Below are 20,635 nucleotides of genomic sequence, written 5' to 3'. Positions count from 1 at the left end.
AACCAAATGTGATTCCAATGTCTGATTAAGGCGGCATATGGTGCCTACCTGTTAAACACAACGTGTTCAATAGCAGCTTAACGCCTCAGTGAGCCACTCGAATAAACTAATAAGCCCAATATCATATTAGTCATTACATAGTCCAACACACAAAATTCCAATCTGATAAAAAAAAAGTGGTTTCATTATCATCAAAGGGAAAACACAAGGGAGTTTGCATGCGCGGCATCGATGCCATCACCAACTTTGTTAATTGTTATTCAATTAACTGCCTTTGTTAATGAAACCAATTAATGGCCTTAAAACAAGCAGCGAGATATACGATTATTATGCATCTATGCAGGAGACAGCTAATTACAACTGTAAATCAATCAATTCTACATTAATCTGCTTGGAAAACGTCCAAAAACAACAAAGTCACCAAAAGACTTTGGAAGTTTTTTTTTCTTAACATATTTTGATTGCCATGTCATTATCCTGTGTAATGATTGTTAACGATCCTGTAAAGAGTTTATGATCCAATTTCCTTGCTATGAATTTAATTGGGACCTAAATAGTATAATCTTACAGTATAAGAGGGTGGTGTATCGGAGTACGCCCCAGCAAGGTCACAGAACTCCTCTCAGGGCAAACACAGGCAGTGGAGCTTCACATTACTGAAGGGTGAGCGTCAGACAGGTCCCAGGAATATTCACCAAGCTGTCACTTAAGCACAGGAACACCCACTGCATGTGATCTCTTTGTTTTAGAGAACGTGTTAAGATCCATTCGATTTCTTCACATTTTCTTATATTGTGGCCTTATGGTAAAATCGGTCTATACACTCAATACCCCATAATCCATTATCCATGCTTCTTATTTGACAGGGTTTGCGGGTGGGGGGCTGGAGCCAGTCCCAGCTGACATGAGGCGAGAGGGGGGGAACAGCCTGGACAGGTCACCAGCCTATTGCAGGGCCAACATAGAGAGACAAAGCACCATTCACGGTCATTCCTGCAATTTGAGTCTCCTCTTAACCAAAGCTGCATGTCTTTGGACTGTGGGACTAAGCCAGAGTGGCCAGAGGAAATCCATGCAGACACGGGGAAGAACACAACTCCACTACAGGTCGTCCACTCACCAGACGGTCAGCCGTTCGATCCCCTGTTCCTCCACTCTGCATCCCAAAGTGTCCTTGGGCAAGAAGCTGAACCCCAAATGACCCCTTCTCCTGAAGACTTTAATCCACTTCCATCAACAGTTGCATATCCTTAATAAAATGACTGATTTATAAGAGATGCTGAGATAAAATAACAAGAGGTTCCCAGAGACTGTGATAAGTGACTGGTACCTGCATGTTGTAATATAAACATCAGCTGCATGACAACTTTGTACATCTTTTACACCTAAATTAGCAGGTCTATGAGTTTTTTTTTAAATGTGCTGAAAACTGAGGATCTCTCTCACTTCACTTTCTGGTCAAATTAGCACATTGGCTTCACGTTTCCCTCACTGCTGATTAAAACCCGTTTCTACTTCAGAGTCGTTCGACCTGGGATTGAACCCATTCACATTGCAGGCAAAAGCCAGATGTAAGCAGGTTCATTAAAATTCACGCTGCCATGGCCACCCACTCCACACTAGTTGTGTCCCATCTTGGCCATCTCAATGAAAATGCCCTGGATATGCCACCGGCTCTTGATCATCTTTGAGATGTTGATTTTGAAAGTCCACCTCAACACAGGATCTCCAGCAAACCAGCTCAAAGAAGAGTTTCAGTTTCTCTGCCCTGTTTTTCCTTTTTAAATAAATTTGCAAACATCTATGTTATTATGTTTCCTCTTTGGGTATCGGGTGAAGACTGATGCTGCTTTCAAGGGACAATGTTTAATTTAGGATTGTACAAACATCAACAGACCATCCTTCCTTATACATAAAGAACTTCTAATCAGTCCGGTCTAATTATTTTTGATAATATCCACTGCGCACACCTGGGCCGTAATTGCAAGACATAGATCTTTCACTTTTAAATGAGACTGCCCTCATTTATCAGAAAAATAATCCGCGGCCTGGATAATTATCAGACATACAAACATAAACACCCTCAGAAGTTGTGATGCCAGGACCTGCTTGCCTCTTAAGTTTATACAGTCATGTGACCTGACCAGTGCCCTAGTTGAACGCCTCTTAGATGTTTATGCATATGCGGACGCTAATCTCTCAGTCAGGACTATGGGATTTGGGAATATTTTGTTTTACAGAGATCAAAGTAGCCAGTTTGGATCAGGAGAAACCCTTCAAACACATCAAACAGAGAGCAATGCATCCTAAATCTCACGCCCACAGTAGCCAATCAAGCCATGCATAACTCTTACCCTTTGTAAAATAAAGGGATCTCAATGTGGGTCTTCCACATCAACATCTCATGCAGCTCACCCCCCACGGAGGCCAGGGGTTGTTTAGGCTTATGGGCTATCAAGGAGAGCCACTGCACTGTATCTGTATGCCTTTCATACTTGGCTAACACGATGCTGGTATTGAGGAACAGAGAGATACTGTGTTAAGAGATCAAAGCGGCAGTACAGAGATTTAGACTCGCAGGCTGTCAGTCAAGATGGCGAGACAAAGCAGGAGAAGACAGAAGTGCTTACGCGCACACACTCTCCTGCTCACTCACCGGCTCTCTCTGTGGTGTGCCTGTGAGGGGTGAAGCGCTACTGTCAGATGGCTTAGGGGCTACTCATTTGTAGACATCTACGGCACTGCATGAACACCCAAACACAGACGCACACAAACACACACACACACTCATAGAAGCCTCGCGGAGGAGAGGTCACATCCAGCCTTTATATTGGCCTGTGGAGGAATGTTCTGTGCTCTCAGCATTTTCCCTCGTCCAGAAGATGAATCGAGTTATTTTACAGACAGTGAAGAAACAAAACAATGCTGCTGTAAGATACGTGATGTAGTGTCTTCATTTCTGGTTGATCAAAGATGGGTTCATTTTGTCAACTTTGCAGTATACCTCTTAGATTTTTAGATAGGGTGCAGAAATAAGAAGGGCAACGTTTCTGGTCATCCTGCTGTAATAAATGACCCCTTTTTATGTCTTGTTTTTTGTACAGTATGTTGACTTTAGATGGGATCACTCCGGTCAGTTTTTATTGTAATGTCTAATATTCCATGAGTATATTTAGCCCTTTCACTTAGTTTTACTGGAAAGATAATTTTCTTTGTAAAATTGCTTCATAAAATTCATATTGTAATCACAAAATAATATCATCGTTTTCCTGCATTGTAAAAAGGGCAAATACAGACAAAAAAAATATTTTTTCAGTTTCTCATAAAATATTTTAATGCTCTTGAACAACAGTATTATGGAAACTCGATAGGATCTTGAACACAGTCCAACACCCATTGAAGACTTGTACCTCAGATTTGAGTAAGGATGATAACACCACCTGGTGGCCGTTGACTGTAATATTTCAGTTCAGATATTTTTCAACATGGACAACAACATGAAATAGCAGAATTTGAAAATGCTTTGTGCTTACACAAAATAAAATAAAAGATCTTAACTCGTGGACATAAAAAAAACATAATAAAACACATTTCCTTAAGAAAAGTGCAACACAAGTTCAGAAATTATAATAAGGATCCTAAATTAAGGCAGGATGACAACACTGATAACACTCTGAACTTACAATTTACAAATGGTGGAAGAAGAGAACTCAGAGCAAGCCTAAATGTGGTCCGAATGCGTGTCCTCATGCTGGGAGATGGCTTAAGTTCCGGAAGGACTGCGGCTGACGCCTCTAAACAAAAACTCAGGCACGACTTGTGCACAGAACAGGATGCATGTTTGTTGCCGTGGTGGCGCAGAGGACAGACGGCCAACACAAATCAGATATGGCTGCAGAGGCCATGGTGAGAACGGATCCAGGAACAGGTTATAATCCTATTAAAAGTCCCACACTGTGGTTTTCACCTTCAGTTTGTGCAGTTTTCAGAAGTCTGAAAGAGAAAATACAGATAGAGCAGTGAAATTACTGATAAACTTTATTTACTTTTAGATCATTATGATGTCTTTTCTAAAAAATAAAACTACCCCTGCTTTGTGGACAGGTTATCTGTGCTCAAGACTTTGGAAATATGTTTCCAAGATTGAGGGGAAATAAGGGTGGTTGGGAGAGCTCTCCTTCAAGTTTGATAATTGTGAGAAACACACAAGTTTCACAAACACAAATATCAGGGGCTAACATTGAACATGTTTGCTTTTGGGGGCTTTCTGTGATGATAACACCCTGGACAACAAGATATTTCCCGTTTAGCAGTTGTCATCGATTGCGATTGGTATTTTTCCTTCATGATGCTGTCACTCAGATGATGCAAGCCCCAAATAATAATCATTTTACCCACAATTTTGTTTTTTAACTGCTTTTAAAGTTCAAGAGTTCTCACAGAACACATGTGATCATTGTAAATATTTGAAGAGTTAACATGAAAGAGGTGATCCTATTTCAACAGTCCAAACAAAACACAAAAGAGGGGATGAAATCTGCTGTGGTGTGATTCTTAAGCCAGTGTCTTGTACCTTCAGGGACTCAGACGCTTTCCGCAGCTCCTTGATGACAGCCGACAGGGCCTCTGGGTTGATGCCCTGCTCACACAGCCTCACACATATGGACAGAGACTCCAGGTCTAAACCAGTATTCAGCAACCTGGAGATCTCCAGCAGCACTGTGTTGTTGGGGAAACATGGGACATATTATAACTACTTGCATTACGTGTCTGGTTAGGAAACATGATCTGCTACATGCATTGATAAGTTAGGCACACTGATACGTTGTGAGTTAGCACAGGAAGCTATTTGCAAGTTAATTTTAATAAAAAAATATGTAGTTACCGTCCATTGTCTCCCGGACGGCGTTAAGGTTTGCATTGGCTGCACTTGCCATGGTTTGAAGGGGTATAGTTAGCCGACGCTTGCTAGCAGGTGGCTAACAAATAATGCTTAAATATCCTTCTGACTCGACACAAGACTCAAATGTTATTGAAAACAACTCAGTGCGACTTCAAGCGTCTCGTAATGGGTTCAGATACCATCTCCTGATATTAGAAATCAAATAAAATGAGGTAGAATTCGCAGCTAGTTAGCCACCTAGCCTGCTAAGCTCGATAGCGGAACTGGAGGAGGAAGTGACGCCACGGACTCTGCGGTGATTGGCTGACGGGGACTTCCTGTGGCGTTCCCATAGGCTGAAGGGTCCTTTTGGGCGAAATTGAAATCAGGGTTTGAACCTCTCGCTGCAGTTTGTTCGCTGGCTCCTCGATGAAGCTCGTTTTGTAACCGTGTCTCTGCTTTTCCAGGTCCTTTAACAATTGTAAGTACCATCGACGAAACTTATATGGCTTATATATATATATATATATCGTTCTTACCTTAGGTAGTGTGGTGTGTACTGCTGGTAAACTGTTGTGTAGCTTCACACTCCTCATACAACAAACAGGAAGCTAGTAAAATGCGAAGTCATGTTGTCAACCATCCACACTGACTAAATCCAAGTTTTATTTTCAGTTGTTTTATGTTTCATTAACTGTGAACTTTAAATGTCCTCCTCCCTGTTCCCAGCTATGATGGGGGACCATTTTGAGCTTCAGATCACCCCAGAGACTCCAGGCAGACCCTCCATTAGAAACCCATTCGAGAGTCCTAATGACTACCACCACCTCCGTGAGACCCTGGTGCCTAGTCCATCCGTCTTCATGTCCAAGTCTTGTAAAGCTGTAAGTCACAACCAGAATCACACCTATGGGACGACGGCAAACTTCTTAACATCGTGTTATGTCCAGCAGCTCTGCTCAAAGTTGTTGGTAGTTCTTTATTCACTTCCTCACATTTCTGCCCTTCCAGACTCCACCCAAGTTTAACTGGTCTATTGATGAAATGTCCAGTCTTCTCCCAGTCCACATAGACCCAGAGGAAATCCAGCGACAGTCTTTATACCTCAGCCAGACAAGGTACGTACTGGAAATACAGTGGCTTTGGTAGTTTGGGGTCATATGCTTACAGTTAAGTTACATCTTACTTGTATATGGCCGTATAGAGAAACCCCACAATGAGCAAACACTTCAAAACAGTGTAGAGAGAAACAATTATTTAAATGGGGAGAAACCTTTCGCTGAACTGGTCTCTGTCGGTTGCCATCTGCTTCAACCAGTGGAGTTGAGAGGAGACAAATGGGGAGAGGAGGATGGAAAGGGGGGGGAGAAGAGAGGAAAGGAGTTTTATGCAGACAAAATGCGAAAAAGAACTGTATATAGGTGATAAGGAAGACATGGTGACAAAATTTTAATTCTTTGAGGTGCTTTACTTAACCAAGCAAATCTCGATATAATACATTTGCAGAGGAAATAACACTTCCCCCCCCACATCTAGGATGGATTCTGACATTGAGGAAAAGCGTCAGAATGCTATTGAGCAGGTAAGGGATGATAATTATATCCATGACAGAATGATAGACTCATTTATAGTCTTTTATTAATTATGTAATTTATCTCTCCCAATAAAGTTTTTCACCAAAGGAGCCATTGTGCCTTCCCCCTGGGCCGCACCAGACCCTCGCAAAGCCCCTTTATTCTCTAAAAAAGGTAGTGTATTTTATTATCTAACTCCTGAAAGTCTCATTCTTCTTCTGTTATTGAGTTTTATGTTATCTGTTTCCTTTATCTGGGCATTTCATATTCATATGTTTGTGCTTTGTAGGTTCTGCGTCTGCAATGATTGCCGAAGAGCAAGAAAAAGTCTCAGGTATGTGTGTGTCACATTTCTGTCTGCATGACTTTCACCTTCTCTTCTTTTCTAATTCGTTTTCGATCTCTCTTTGTTTGTTGTACAGTTGCGTGTCAGACAACTTTGTCGTTACCTTTGGCGTTTGATATGGAGAAAGTACTAGGTAAGCCTCAAATAAACATCAGCACGATCAAATCTGAGTTTGACAGAATATTCTACCATCAAGTCATTTGTGACTGGTTCTTCCCTCTCCTCAGGGGAATATTACCGCTGCGAGGAAGCATGTGAAGCTGTGCAGGAGAGCCTCAGTTCCTCCTCCTTAAGAAGAAAACTCTTCCTCGATGGTCGGGGCAGTTACAGCGGCTCGGACAGCTCAAGCCCGCCAAGCCCAGAAAGAAGCCATCCCATGCATGAGACGCCTGCTCTGGCCCGAGGAGAGAGGGCTGCAAGAGGGGTTGAAGGGGCAGAGGGAGTAGAAGCCATGTCATCTGTATTTTCCTCCCCGTTAACCTGCGGTTTGTCTGCGCCGACTCCCTCTACGGTGAGTTTATGAATTGGATTCAGGCAATGATTTTTTTAACGGTATACCTGCTTCAGTGTGTCAAAGCAAAATGGATATAAGTAAAATTTAGTTTTAAATGAGTAGTATTGTTTTCGGAATAATCTCCGTTTTCATTTATGGTTAAAAATCTCTTTTTTTTTATGGATCCATTATTTTGGTCATCAATGCAATTATTCATCACAGAGCTCAAAAACCACTCTATCAGGATATATCAATCATGGAAATTGAAAAAGCAAATAACAACTGAACTTCACAAGGAATATTTTAGCTCCAAGTGATTTCCTTTATTGTTATTTTTTAATACCTGGATAAAACCATTCCTTGCATTCATACATGTCATTGTTTTCACTTTAGGGCCATTTCTCATCCAGCCCCATCCAACATGGCTGCTTTCGCGACTGCAGCCTTGGCAGCATCACCAGTCCCATGTTCCCTGATAGGTCGTCTCCGGCCGGCCTTGTCTCCCCCACAATTTCTCCTATTGTTTCACATATTACACGCTCACCCATAGGTTCAGGTATTTTACCATTTGTTTTGTAATTTTCCCAAATTTTTGATGATTCAAAGTCATTTCCCATCAAAGACTCTTTCTGTAAACTAATTTTCTCTTCAACCCAAATCTGCGATCTTTTTAAGCTGAGAGGAAGCAGCCGACCAACCTGACTCCACTCAACACTCCCCTGGATGTACACGTCAACCCATGCAATGAGAGTCCATTTGTCGAGGGTTGCTCTCCCATTCATAGCTGCTCTCCACGCCACCACCCCCGCTGTCACTCTGATCCCCAGCACAATGTCAGAACTAAGCCAAGGCCCAGAGTCCGCTGCTGGGCTTCCCCTCCTCTCATCTCCCCCATCCTCAACCCGAAGCTCTTAGACTATCATGAGGCTGAGGACCTACTCCCCTCCTCCTCCTTTACTCTCCCATCTATGGAGTTTGATCCATCTTCGCCTCTGGCTCAGGAATCTCACCCCGCTGCCAGCGTGGGAGTTATCCTGGATCCTATGGAACCTGTGAAAATGGAGGAGGGCAAGGAGGCTGGGATAGAAGGAAGACTGGAAGACGAGGAGGAGCTTTTGGGACAGCTGACCAGCTCTCACATGGGCAATGTATCAGTAACAGAAAGCTCTCACATGTTTGTATCTCTGGCAGAGGGAAGCAGTATACGCTACGATTCCAGCATGCAGGTTAGTCTGAGTATCATCCACTGCGACCTATGCCACGCTGTATGTGTATCGTACACTCATATGAATGTCTGTCTTGGTCACTTACATTGTCTAATTAATTTTTTTGGTGGTTTATTTAGGTGGACAGTGGGTACAACACTACCTCAGCAGGCACTGCCAGTCTGAATGATGGCCTCAGCAGTGACTGTCACAGCAAAGAGTCCTTCAGTTCAAACCTGGCAGAGGAAGCCTTCCAACTTAACAGACACACTAAAATAAAGGTACATTTAACTTTTCATCTTACGGATCTGGGGAAGATTTATTATGTGTTGTGCTTGTATAGTGCACAAACATTATATCCATATATATATTGGGCTTTTGTTATATTGCTCCTGCTAATATTTCCATTGGGATAGTTATCCTTTTATTACCTGGCCCTTATTGTACATGCTGAAAAATACATTATTTTAATTTTACTAAAACAAGTTTTCTTCTTTCCCAAGGCATTTTATCCACACCACTGAGACCTCTGATCGATGTGCATTTCAAAGGGAGACACTTCTTCAAAGATGATGATTTTGCAATCAAATATAAGTTTACACTATGTTCTAAGCATTTATGTTTAATCGGTTGAATTTGGGTGCATGTGGGTCAAATTGTAGTTAATTGATTTATGAACAGATTTAAAGGGGTTGTTGGTTCTTCTAAGGTTTTGATAAGCTTTTTTTAAGGTGCCTCTATGGAAGTTTGTTTTTATCACAAGTTAGAAGGGAGATGACTTAAAATCTATATTACAAATAAAACCCAGTAACTGGGTGAGAAACAAGTCAATTCTGTATCGAACTTGCTCATTATCCAACTTGAATGCTGTATTGATGCTTAAGCCATCATTTCAATTTTCTGGTGCTAACGTGATCAATGTGTTAGAACCTGAATTTCAGATGACATCAGATTTGTACTGTATGTTTTTATAAAACTGTTAATCATGATGTTTTATATGACAAGCCTTTTTTTCTTTTATGGAATGTGTAAGAATTGTTATATTTCAGGATACTTGTGGATCTTACTTGTGGATTGCTAGAGTATTTATTCCAAAGTAAGATGCACTGAATGATGCCACTTATGAATTAAAAGCTGACTGAGCCGATTGTTTGCCGTTTTCTTATATACTTTGAGAATGGGCTGGATCATTGTCACATTAAAATAACTTGAATTCTTTGTCTGACATGAAGAGTCTATTTTAGTTTTTGCACTGGTTGATTCTGCTGTGATTATATTTTACTTAATGCTCCTGAAATAATTCCTAATATTCCAGTGTGAGTTCCTATTAATAGCTCAGCGTGTCCCGACAGCCCTGGTTTCTCTGTGAGAGGAATGGAGGGAGAGAAAGAGACAGTGTTGTGCAAGTTCACACCTCTCATGAACTAGTTCAGTTCATTTCATAGTGTTAAGGTGGACAGTGAGAATGAAAGACTTAACTTGTTAAAGAAAACCTTATCCATCACTCCCCCTTGCCTTTACTGTCGGAATCTTTATCAGACAGTGTGTAAAAATCCCTCAGATAATAATAAGGTGAATCGGATCTCGGATGTAGTTGCTGAGTCTGCGTCTCTGCTTTCTCCTGCCATCTGTATATGAGACCGAGAGCTGTTGTGTTGAAGGTATGGCCTGCCCCTTTAAGGAAAGTTTGTACTGTGTGACGTAGTGCACCGTGGTATTGTGGGAAAAGACGCTAAAAGTGTGTGTATAACAAGGAGTGATGCGAGTGTTGCTCCTGCTGTATATCCGAGAAATAAAGTGGCCGCATTCCAAGTAAACATCTCCTCCTCCTTCTTCACGGAGCGGTCCGGACGGCTGGTTACCGACCAGACAGCGAGCCAAGATAACCAGTGACAGGGGCGGCTCCTGGTACAGGCGACATAGGAGACTGATTCATCATGACGTGACACATGCAATGTAAAACAATACATTAACGTCACACCATCCTCCTCTAACCCCGGGGACACACCGGAGGTAGAAACCCTGCGAAAAGCGCTCCAACCTTTCCTCTCCCATGGTAAATACTTTGGCTGGGAAGAACCGGGAAGCGCCGCGGCCACACACACAAGCACATAATCTCCTGTGGGGTGGCGGCTACAGGCTTTGCGTATGTCAGTCACCTGTGAAGACCAGCACCATTTACCTCTGAACCAGCGCGGAGAAATGATGATGAAAAATTAAATATAAAAAAATTAAATATACAAAATTAATTTAAAATCAAATTAAAAAAAATTTAAAAAACTGCGCGCGCACATCCTGCGCAGAAGACCATTGCGCACATCCTGCGCAGAAGCCTACTGCGCACATGCTGCGCAGAAGACCATTGCGCACATGCTGCACAGAAGACCATTGCGCACATCCTGCGCAGAAGCCTACTGCGCACATGCTGCACAGAAGACCATTGCGCACATCCTGCGCAGAAGCCTACTGCGCACATCCTGCGCAGAAGACCATTGCGCACATCCTGCGCAGAAGCCTACTGCGCACATGCTGCACAGAAGACCATTGCGCACATGCTGCGCAGAAGCCCTCTGCGCACATGCTGCGCAGAAGCCCATTGCGCACATCCTGCGCAGAAGCCCACTGCGCACATGCTGCGCAGAAGCCCACTGCGCACATGCTGCAGAAGCCCATTGCGCACATCCTGCGCAGAAGCCCATTGCGCACATCCTGCGCAGAAGCCCACTGCGCACATGCTGCGCAGAAGCCCACTGGCAGGAATTGTGCGCGCAGCTTTTTTTTTTTTTTTTTTAATTACATTTTTTCCTGTTTTTATATTTAATTAATTAAAATTTACATAGTTTAAGATATTTAGCAATTAATAGAAGAAATCCTGCCAATTTTAAGAGTTCATTAAGAGACAGCCTAAAGGCCGGAAAGAGTGGGTCTCGGACCCGGGTCCTTCTTGTTGAAGGACGGACGCTCTACTGACTAGGCCACACTGGCTGATGGATGGAAGGAGGAACTAAGCACATCAAGAAGATGGACAGAAGCATCGTGTGTGTCCGTGTCATATTATGCTGCTTTTGATAAACACTTCAGAGAAAACATCTCCTACTTTACTACATATATTTGACAGCCTTACTTAAAAGTTATTTTTATATTTTTGGCTTTTAGATACTGGATGATTTAACATACTTTAAAAACCTATTGCAAGAATCACAGTCTGCTGTGATGTCCTGAGGCTGCCCCCTGCTGGCTGCTGGGTTAATCACAAGCTGGTTTGTGCAGCTTGTGATTAACTAAAGTTGTCCATAAAAGAAAACCTGTAATATCCTTCAAGGGCATTCTATGTACACAAATTAACAAATACATACAATGTAAATAAAACACATATTTATACATAATATAAAAACCCTATAGACTAAGTGCAGGGGAAAATTTAGCTTTTAATAAATGAATTGATAAGTCGACCAACAGAAAATTACCCGTCAACTATTTAGATATTCTCGAAACATTTCACTTTTGACTTCTACTTTTAATTTCCTGTTGTGTTTCTAATAATTATTAATGTTGTTGACATTTCCTTGATAAATGGGTGGAGGTTTTATTACCTCTCCTAAGGAGGTTATGTTTTTATCTCTGATTTGTCAGTCAACAGGTTTATGTAGTAAACTACTGGACCAATAACCACACAACTTGGTAGAAGGTTACTGCATGGATCAGAGATGAACCTATGCTCTGTTGAGCTCTACTGAGTTCCAGTCTAGTGAATTAAATCTTATCAAAAATCTCCATTCAAATTCATTATTTGTCATTGAGTTGCGTTCAGTTCATCGTTCTCATAAAGGTGAACGTGTTCAATGAACGCGTTATTTTGCGTTCGTTCGTGCACAACACTGGAAAGAGAGCAGGGGGTGATGAATGGGGGGGGGGGGGGAGAAAGAATGACACGAGGGTGAGAAATACTGTGAATGGGAGAGGTGGGCAGATAGATGGAGAGAGAGAAGGGAAAGAAATAAAACAAACATGGAGAGGAGGAAATTCTAAATAACTCCAACATTAAGAATAATGGGATATTTGCCTCCTCTAAGCTAATGTGAACTAAATACGATTTTCACTTTTGATTAATCAGTATTTTCTGCATTCATCTTTGACATCTTGTTAAAAATGATGGACAACTTTTAGCCTGAAGTGATTGTTTTTTCAAACCAGGATGTGCAGTCCACTTCAGAAGCGAACTGCGCAGGATTAATTTAATTTAATTTTAAAAATCGATTTGAGTTAGTTTGTATCTCCATTTGTTGTGATGACACTCATCTCAATTTGAAGTTGATGTAAGCCCTGGGACAATTACCTCAAAGTAAAAATGTGGAATATGGCCAAAATGGCCACTAAATGTAAAATAGCAGGCGTCCTGTTGCGTTTTTTTAAATTGCACTTCCTTACTCTTTGTTTGTCTGGTCATGATACACGTGTGTATCGACTTTTGTGAAGATCAGTCAATGTGAACGCGTTCTAGGGGTCTCGGGGGCACCTTTGAGCCTTTTTGCCATGCCCCTTGAAAATTCCTCCAGAATACGTAAATTTTCACCACTTTCAAATTTTTGGCAAATTTTGGTAAGAATTTGTGCATATATATTTAGGGCCTCACCGTCTGTCAGTGCCCGTCAGTGCTTGGGCCCTAAATATTGAATTGGGTATTAAAACCATTAATGTGCCACAATTTAAGGGGTTAAAGTGGGAGAATTTAAGACAATTAACTCAGTGATAAGTGAGGCTATGGTCAAACATGACTTTTCTGTCAGTGTCGCAACACACATAGTATAAGAACTTAAAGTTATCAGGTTCATGAAAAAATACACAAACAGGTTTAAAAAATGCACTTTAATGATTAAATTGTCTACTTTGCTGTTGCATGACAAGTTATAGTGCATTGATGACTTGTCTTTGTCTAAATAATAAAAAAGACAATATAAAAAGAAAAAACGTGATTATTTGCTTTAAGTAAAACAGTTATTTACGCCCTGCATCAAAGAGCCCAAGGAGACTCTTTTATAGCCATGTAGGATTTCTTGCTCTGGTGTTCCTGAGAATTTCACTGTTCCAGTTTTGGTTTCTTGGCCGGTGGTTCAACGACAGGGGCTGGAACACTCACACCAGGGATCTGAAATACAGACAGAGAACTTGTAAAAAAAATTGCATGTACTGCAAATTATCTGCGGAAGAGCACAAACTGGGGGAAGAGAACTTTCCTCTAGCTTAAATTAAAGATATAAAAGATAGTCACAAAAGCCCTGTCCACTTCTTACCACAGGTTCGATCAGAGACATGCGGATCTTCTGGTGCTGGACATTGGAGTCGTCCAGGCTGATTGTGACCTTCACCTTGTCAAATATGTGGAAGGTATGCTGCTCTATGGTCAGAGAGGGGATCTGAACACATAAAAAAAAAGAGACACTTTAAACGCTGTGTAAAGTATGAAACAATGATGTTATTAAAACTCAATTGAATATTTTTTTATTAGGTCCAAATGCCATAAAATGAATTTTATTAAGTGTTTATACCTCTTCATCAAAAACAAGGTTCGGGGCGGTTTTGTCTTTGCCGTCAAAGAAGACTGTTCCTTCCAAGCCAAACTTAGGGATGAGTACAATGATCGCGTTTTTCCTCACGAACAGAACATATCCCTCTTCGTTAAGAATGCCTCGACTCCTGAAGAACAACTGCAAAGAGATCATTTGTGTTAAAAGCATGACTTGTGCAGTGTTGTGTTGAGTTGCATCTTCTATCTTTCCTCAAACCAGTGTTTACCTGTGTGTGGAAGGCCACAGACGACCTCTGAGCATACTGAGACATCTTGTGTCTGTAGTTGAGGTTGTTGCAGAGGGCTGACTGCTTGTGTTTGTCCATTAAATCTGGGTAGGTGCTGTCTGCTCCTATGGCCACTGCCAGCAGGCGGTGAACTATTATATCTGCATATCTGTGTGGGGGAGGGTAGATGGAAGAATATGATTGACATACATAGGTTTGACCGAGCTATGGTTACTTGGCAATTGTGCTAATTTCTGTGATTTGTAGATTAGAGTAACCTATCTGTTATCATACCTCCTGATAGGTGATGTGAAGTGTGTGTAGATGGGGGAAGCAAGGCCGTAGTGGTGGAAGTCGCTGTCCATGCCAGAACAGAAATAGACGGCCTGCATCATGCAGCGAGTGGCCAGGATGCGCAGGAGCGTGTTGAAGTATGGGAAGCCGTCCACTTTGGCCCTGTCTAGAGAGTCAGCCAGCGCCTTGGCTGAATCCGTGTGGATCTCCACATTCTGAGAAGAGAAGGAAACAAAAGGTTTGTCAATTTCAAATGAAAAGACCTGGATGGCTGAGAATCTACAGACACCTTGAATTATATTTAGGTAAGAAGGTAGAAGCATTGTCAGCCCGCAGGTAAGACACAACTAATTTATAGGATTCTTTGCTTTTGTGTCTGTAAATTATTTTGTATTGTTCAGCTGCAGAGCATCATTCAACATATTTATCAGTGAAACTATCTAATAAAAGTGAATTCCCCTTAAAATCAATTTTTTCAACTTTAGACATTCTCCATTCATAACTGGGCAAGTGAGTTACATAATCTCAAAAAATTAGCATACAAGGTGAAAATCGACACTTTTTCCTGCAGGACCATCTGTCTCCACTCACCTTGGACTTTGCAGCCTTGAGCAGGACGTCGTAGTTGGACGGAGGCGGCGCTGGATGTTTCCTCAGTAAAGCGCACTCTGAAAATTCATCATAAATCTTCTGGGCGACTGAAATATTGGCCAGCAACATGAACTCCTCCACCATGGAGTTGGTCTCCCTAATAACAAAGAAACGAGTTTTCTCACATACAAGTCCAACACACAGCATGACACAAAGAGGCACACTTCCTTTTCAAAAGTACCTACATGAGTTCTTTGGTCTGGAGGTCAATGGGGTCGTGGGTTTCACTGTCGATATGGAAGCGGACCTCTAAGGACGACAGCGTCAATGCCCTGAGGGACATCAAAAGGCAAATCATCTTAAATACATCCAGTTTAAATAACTAGCAGTCATTGGAATCATGATGACGTAAACTTGGTTTGCTGCCTCTTTCCTCATACTGTTACTCAGCTGATTTGTGTCCTAACCCCTTGTCCCTACCCTTTCTCTATCCTCTGCCTCTTGAGGATTTTGGCGAGTTTGTTGAGACCTCGAAGGCTCTCGGTTGTATCGTCATTCCTGCTGGCGTCATCGATTCTCATCTGGGCCTCAGCGTAGGTCAGAGATGCCTGGACCAGGTCGTAAGAGAGAAGGGGAGATAAAGACAAATTAAGATGGCATAACAATATTACCTGGACAGCAATGTATGCTTAAAAATGCACATTTGATCATAGTCTGATATTGTCTCTGGTTGTGTAGCTGGGTCTTTGTACTGTACCTTGGAGTTAATGACACTTTTTGTGAACCGTGTCTTCAGAATTTCTGCCTTGTGGTTCAGCTCCCAGATGCACGAGAACGCAAGCCTTGTGAAAGACAGGTGAGCAGAATGAGAAACACAAAACATTCACAAAAGGCAAAAGCAGCAGTTTGACTTTATAACTACAAATATTCAGTCCTCACCTCTCCACGTTGGAGCGCAGTGAGCAGAGATTGGAGCTGAGCATCTCAGGGACCATGTCTATCCTCTGTTGGACACAACATCAAACACATTTAATGTAAGCAACAACATCCAAAATGTCAACACAACCCAAACATCTTTTTCAAACGTCGTGTAAGAAAACTGTAATGGTGCTAGTAGAAGGATTTTGCCTAATATATAAATCATAATATTTATTGAGCTAAAACCTTTAGACAATAAGTTTAACATTAGTCGTGAGGGTTAACTTCTGATGCCCAGTTAACATTAGGAATCAGTTGGGTGTGTATGTGTCTCCGCACCTTCCCACACAGGTAGACGGTGGTGCCACGGTTGGCGGCCTCCTTGTCCATAGCGTTACCAGGTCTGATGAAGTGACTGACATCAGCGATGTGGACCCCCACCTACAGCAAACAAATAATCCCATAGTCAGATTGAATGTAAACACAAAAATATGTACGATCTTTATTAGTCGTGCATGTTAAGAGGTTTTGTACCTCAAGGTTTCCATTTTCCAGCTCTCTGCAATGCAGGGCATCGTCTATGTCTGTACATCCTGGAGGATCCACGCTGCACACCGTCAGGTTCCTCAGGTCTTCCCTCTTCGCCATGTCCTGTACCACACACCCACATTCATTCACTGTTAACACACTGACCCATACATTTTGTATGTGCTTTCAAATTAAAGGTCGATAGCCTCACTTATAAATGCTTGACAAAACTGGGAACAGAGTACTTGTCTGGGTATCACGTTACCTCTGGTGTGATGGCCCACGGCATCTTGGGAAGGAAACTGAGCACAGCCTGAGAGAAGTCCTGGTGCGGGACGTCATGCTCCAGTAGCAGCACCTCCTGCTCCGTGTCCTTGTCCCCTGCATTCCCCAGGCTGCGCACAAAGTGGCCCTGACAAAGAAGAAAAAATATTTCTCTACATGGATAAACCTTCTGGTTTTTTTTGTATTTTATCACATAGTAGTGCCTTCATGTGAGCATATAACATGAGCATTTCAAATTCCTATCAAACTAAGGAAACGACTCAAATTCGGATATTCCCTCACATTTGGATATCTGGAGTCTTTGGGCCAGCCATCGATGGACACCATAATCCTATGGCCCGCCAGTGTGGACGCCTGACGTGTTTCAATGCGAATACGTGGGATGCGGCGGTCTGCTGGGGTGAAAAGGTGACGGGTTGACTGTATGGAAAAGAATAGAAAAGGTCAGTGATGTAGACAAGAGACATGGAAGTCCTGGACAACTTGTACATATGGTATGCAGAGATTCTTTGTACAATCTTTACAGTCTAAAAGGGAAATTTGTTGAGCAGATATGCAAACTACACAAAATGAATTCATGCCTTTATCTACTATGTGCCTCATCTCACAGATCGACATTCAAATAACAGTGATGGCAGTCTCTTGAGGAAAGAGGGGACAGAATTGAGTGAAACATACAAATCAATTATGAGGACAGCTTCAAATCTTTAAACAAGCAAAAACAAACCTCTTTTATAAGGGAGACGTTCAGCATGCCACAGAATGGCCTCCAGTTCCTTTTGATGATGCCCACTACTTTCCCTGTGGGTTTCTTGGCTGCTTCAGCGACAGATATCCTCAACTGCTCCGACACATGGGAACATGAACGACATTAAAATAGCTGCAAAGAGCTCAATTGGGATGCAGAGTACAACATTTAATAAATACTGGTTCTCCTTTTGATGTATCGTCACACATGCTGTAGACTTCCAGCAAATATATCCCTTGAAAATAAACAAAACCATTCCAAATGCCCTTCCATTAAATCAAACAAAACTCACAGCTTTCTCCTCCTCCCCTTCTTCAGCATCATCATCCTTTGCTGCACCTTCATCCTGGAGCACAACTGACGAGGGCGCCACCCACTGATCTCGGGGCAGGAGCTGCACAGCTACCACATCTTGGTACACTGCTCTGTTGAGGTGCTGAAGACCCTGAAGAAGAACCTGGCAGCACAGACAGTACAGAACTTTAATAATGTGCATGCATTGTACTGTGATTATAGTGAATCCTCTTCCTTCAAACTAATGTCTCAACACAAAATGACAAGTTATCCTCTGAACCCTGATGGGGTGTAGGAGATCCTCAAATTTACACACACCTCTGTGCTGTCTTCCCCCTCTCCCTGGACAAAGACTGTGGCTTCCAGGTAGTTGTCTCGGCTGGCTCTGAAGGTGCCTTGGAGGAAGGCGCCACTTTTAATTCCTGCTTGGATCCTTGACAGAGGGAGGTGCTCTGGGAATAACACCCTACTATTGGTGATTTCATTCTGCGGGGGGAAAGGAAAAGAGAGACAGATGTCACATAAGAGTTTATAACAGGAGATACAGATACAATACCAATATCTCCTGTGCCTTAAACCTGATAAAGATGTATCTCTTTATTTCAATGGCTTAACATTTGTGTGCGTTTACCTTGTCATCATTGGACAATGCCAGACGATCCACAAGCTCAGGGTTTGCTATCAGACTCTTGATGTACTCTTCACCTGAAACATGAATGAATAAATACTTGTTACAAAGGTTTAATACAACTGATGCTGTTTGAAAAAGTGTGCATGTATACGTCCGGATGAGCAGTGGTTGTATCAGAGAGTGAATAGTAACCCTGGGTCTGCAATTCAGGTTACAATGATTGCAAGTTTCAAGGTTTGTATATTGATGCTCTCAACTGTTCTGTCACAAATTACATTTGTACGCCAGCAGGCCGATCTCCTCTGCCTTCCGCTTGTTGTCTTGGTCATTGGTGAGGAGGACCACCTTGAGCCCCTCCGTTTCAGACTCCAACTTCTTCAAGTGCTGGCTGTACCACTTGGCTGCCACGCGGATTGCCCGGTCGTTACGGTCGTTGGCGCTCTCCCCCGGTTCCCGTTCAATAAACGTATCTCTGAAGGGAAGAAAAACAAAAGAATAAATCTATTTAAAAAGTATATCAGAGGTGACGTCTAATAAGGAGATCTTTCTGTGAGGGAGCATAGGAGTGGTAACTTTAGGTGCAACTGACATTACTATTATGCAATGAAGATGATTGTCAGTAAAAATCCATCAGTGGTGTCTTTGTACCTGTGGTGTTCGTTGGTAAATGTGTAGACGTTTTTCTCTTTCTCATGTATGATGTCCTTTAGGCGTTTATAGACCGGCGCGCTGCGGTGCCGAACCTCCTGCAGCACGGTCTGAAGGATGATCACATTGCGAATCACAGGATCCTCCAACACGTCAATCTGCAGGACACGGAAAAGCCATGTAAACAAAATGTGAAAGAAAAATCTGACGTATTCACATTGTGAACGTACAAATTTTATTGTTTTAACCTAAATTTAGGTTAAACCTCCAGTGCATTTATTATATTAACTAGTATTGCAGTCAGAGAAGCGTAAAGGGAAACATTATAATAACCAGTACATATGTTCACACTATACATATTCTGTTTACACTGTATATATTACTTTTTATTCCATTATTTTTTAACCCTTTAATATCTTAATACATTTATAAGTGCTTATACTTACTACTTTAAATAATGTTGAAAATTCCCCCACTGTCAAATAAATGATTATCTGATTTTATAAGAAGTGATATTCATTCATACACAAATATCATTAGGTTTGCTAACCCCCAGATTTCATTATGGCTCTTTGGTTTCATCACGAATGATCATACTTATATGATACTATGTTGTATTGTTAACATAAATGAGAGGAACATGCCAGGATGTCTGCAAATCTTCAGTTAGCTCCACTTTAAGGCCAAATTTAAAATGGAATATTCAGAGTTAACGTCAAACTCTTCTTTATTTACCTGGTGCAGCACCACGTTGGTGTCAGGGATCAGATAATGTGGATAGGCGCACAGGCTGCTCTCTAAACACGCGTCTGTCTGCAGCACCGTGGACTCCTGTTTGCATTCGGTACAAGCTTCGCTCCCGCACCAAATATCTTCCCTCAAATAGTGCTCCCGCACGATCTTCACCACGCCGCCGGACCGCGTCTTCCTCACGAAGGTTTTAGATTTCAGCATGTTGACGATCGGAGGCTCAACAGGTCGAATCTCGATGTTTTTAGCCTCAACACAAGCGAGCAGCTAGCTAGTTGTCCATGTGTACGACCGAGTGAGTGGGTCGAACAAAACCGTCCCCGGAGTTTAGGAAAAACTGTGATGTATATGAAAATACATTAAAAGTGCTCATTTGAAATCATTTTAAATCATTTTTAGAATTCAAGTTTTTAAGTGATACCCACGTTAGTCAAATATAATATTTTGTGATGATAATAAACCATTAAAAAAAATGTGTTGAAGTTTTGGTTGACCGTCTAATTCTTGCTCAATGAAAACAGACAGAACGGGGGCTTGGTTGGCCGGTTCCATGAGAGGTACTTTATCAAACAGCGCCCCTGTGCTTGGGATGTAGTACTGCACGACTGTCCCGTGTAATGTGTACTGGATGAGTTGATGTTCAGTCAAATGACCA

The 20,635-nt window shown here is 42.0% G+C and overlaps 3 protein-coding genes across 4 annotated transcripts; 1 reads left to right on the top strand and 2 right to left on the bottom strand.

The window, feature by feature from the left end:
• Positions 1-3,305: 3,305 nt before the first annotated feature.
• Positions 3,306-5,193, bottom strand: mzt1 (mitotic spindle organizing protein 1). The gene is made up of 3 exons (XM_053436821.1): positions 4,886-5,193; positions 4,574-4,719; positions 3,306-3,993 (listed from the first exon to the last, which is right to left on the bottom strand). Exons 1-3 carry the CDS (start codon positions 4,935-4,937, stop codon positions 3,970-3,972), a joined length of 222 nt encoding a protein of 73 aa, XP_053292796.1. The 5' UTR covers positions 4,938-5,193; the 3' UTR covers positions 3,306-3,969.
• Positions 5,122-9,713, top strand: bora (bora aurora kinase A activator). 2 transcript variants are annotated; one of them, XM_053436820.1, is made up of 12 exons: positions 5,122-5,363; positions 5,612-5,766; positions 5,894-6,000; positions 6,419-6,464; positions 6,552-6,630; positions 6,746-6,790; positions 6,879-6,935; positions 7,030-7,313; positions 7,689-7,851; positions 7,971-8,521; positions 8,641-8,781; positions 9,004-9,713. In XM_053436820.1, the coding sequence occupies exons 2-12, from the start codon at positions 5,614-5,616 to the stop codon at positions 9,022-9,024; spliced, it is 1,647 nt and encodes a 548-aa protein (XP_053292795.1). In that variant the 5' UTR covers positions 5,122-5,363; positions 5,612-5,613; the 3' UTR covers positions 9,025-9,713. The 2 variants fall into 2 exon arrangements, with proteins under 2 accessions (XP_053292795.1, XP_053292794.1); XM_053436819.1 differs by having other exon boundaries at positions 6,389-6,464.
• A 3,634-nt stretch (positions 9,714-13,347) lies between these two features.
• Positions 13,348-20,488, bottom strand: dis3 (DIS3 exosome endoribonuclease and 3'-5' exoribonuclease). Its single transcript, XM_053436273.1, has 21 exons — positions 19,966-20,488; positions 19,231-19,388; positions 18,858-19,054; positions 18,583-18,656; positions 18,270-18,437; positions 17,950-18,114; positions 17,637-17,750; positions 17,192-17,329; positions 16,890-17,036; positions 16,631-16,747; positions 16,436-16,537; positions 16,118-16,182; positions 15,936-16,020; positions 15,659-15,786; positions 15,424-15,510; positions 15,179-15,335; positions 14,588-14,802; positions 14,294-14,462; positions 14,047-14,205; positions 13,792-13,914; positions 13,348-13,646 (listed from the first exon to the last, which is right to left on the bottom strand). The coding sequence occupies exons 1-21, from the start codon at positions 20,182-20,184 to the stop codon at positions 13,578-13,580; spliced, it is 2,856 nt and encodes a 951-aa protein (XP_053292248.1). The 5' UTR covers positions 20,185-20,488; the 3' UTR covers positions 13,348-13,577.
• Positions 20,489-20,635: the final 147 nt, after the last annotated feature.

Source organism: Pleuronectes platessa, chromosome 12, assembly GCF_947347685.1.
Source record: "Pleuronectes platessa chromosome 12, fPlePla1.1, whole genome shotgun sequence".
In the NCBI taxonomy this organism is placed as follows: domain Eukaryota; kingdom Metazoa; phylum Chordata; class Actinopteri; order Pleuronectiformes; family Pleuronectidae; genus Pleuronectes; species Pleuronectes platessa.
Note: the sequence above shows the minus strand (reverse complement) of the source record. Positions and strands in the feature narration are given on the sequence as shown.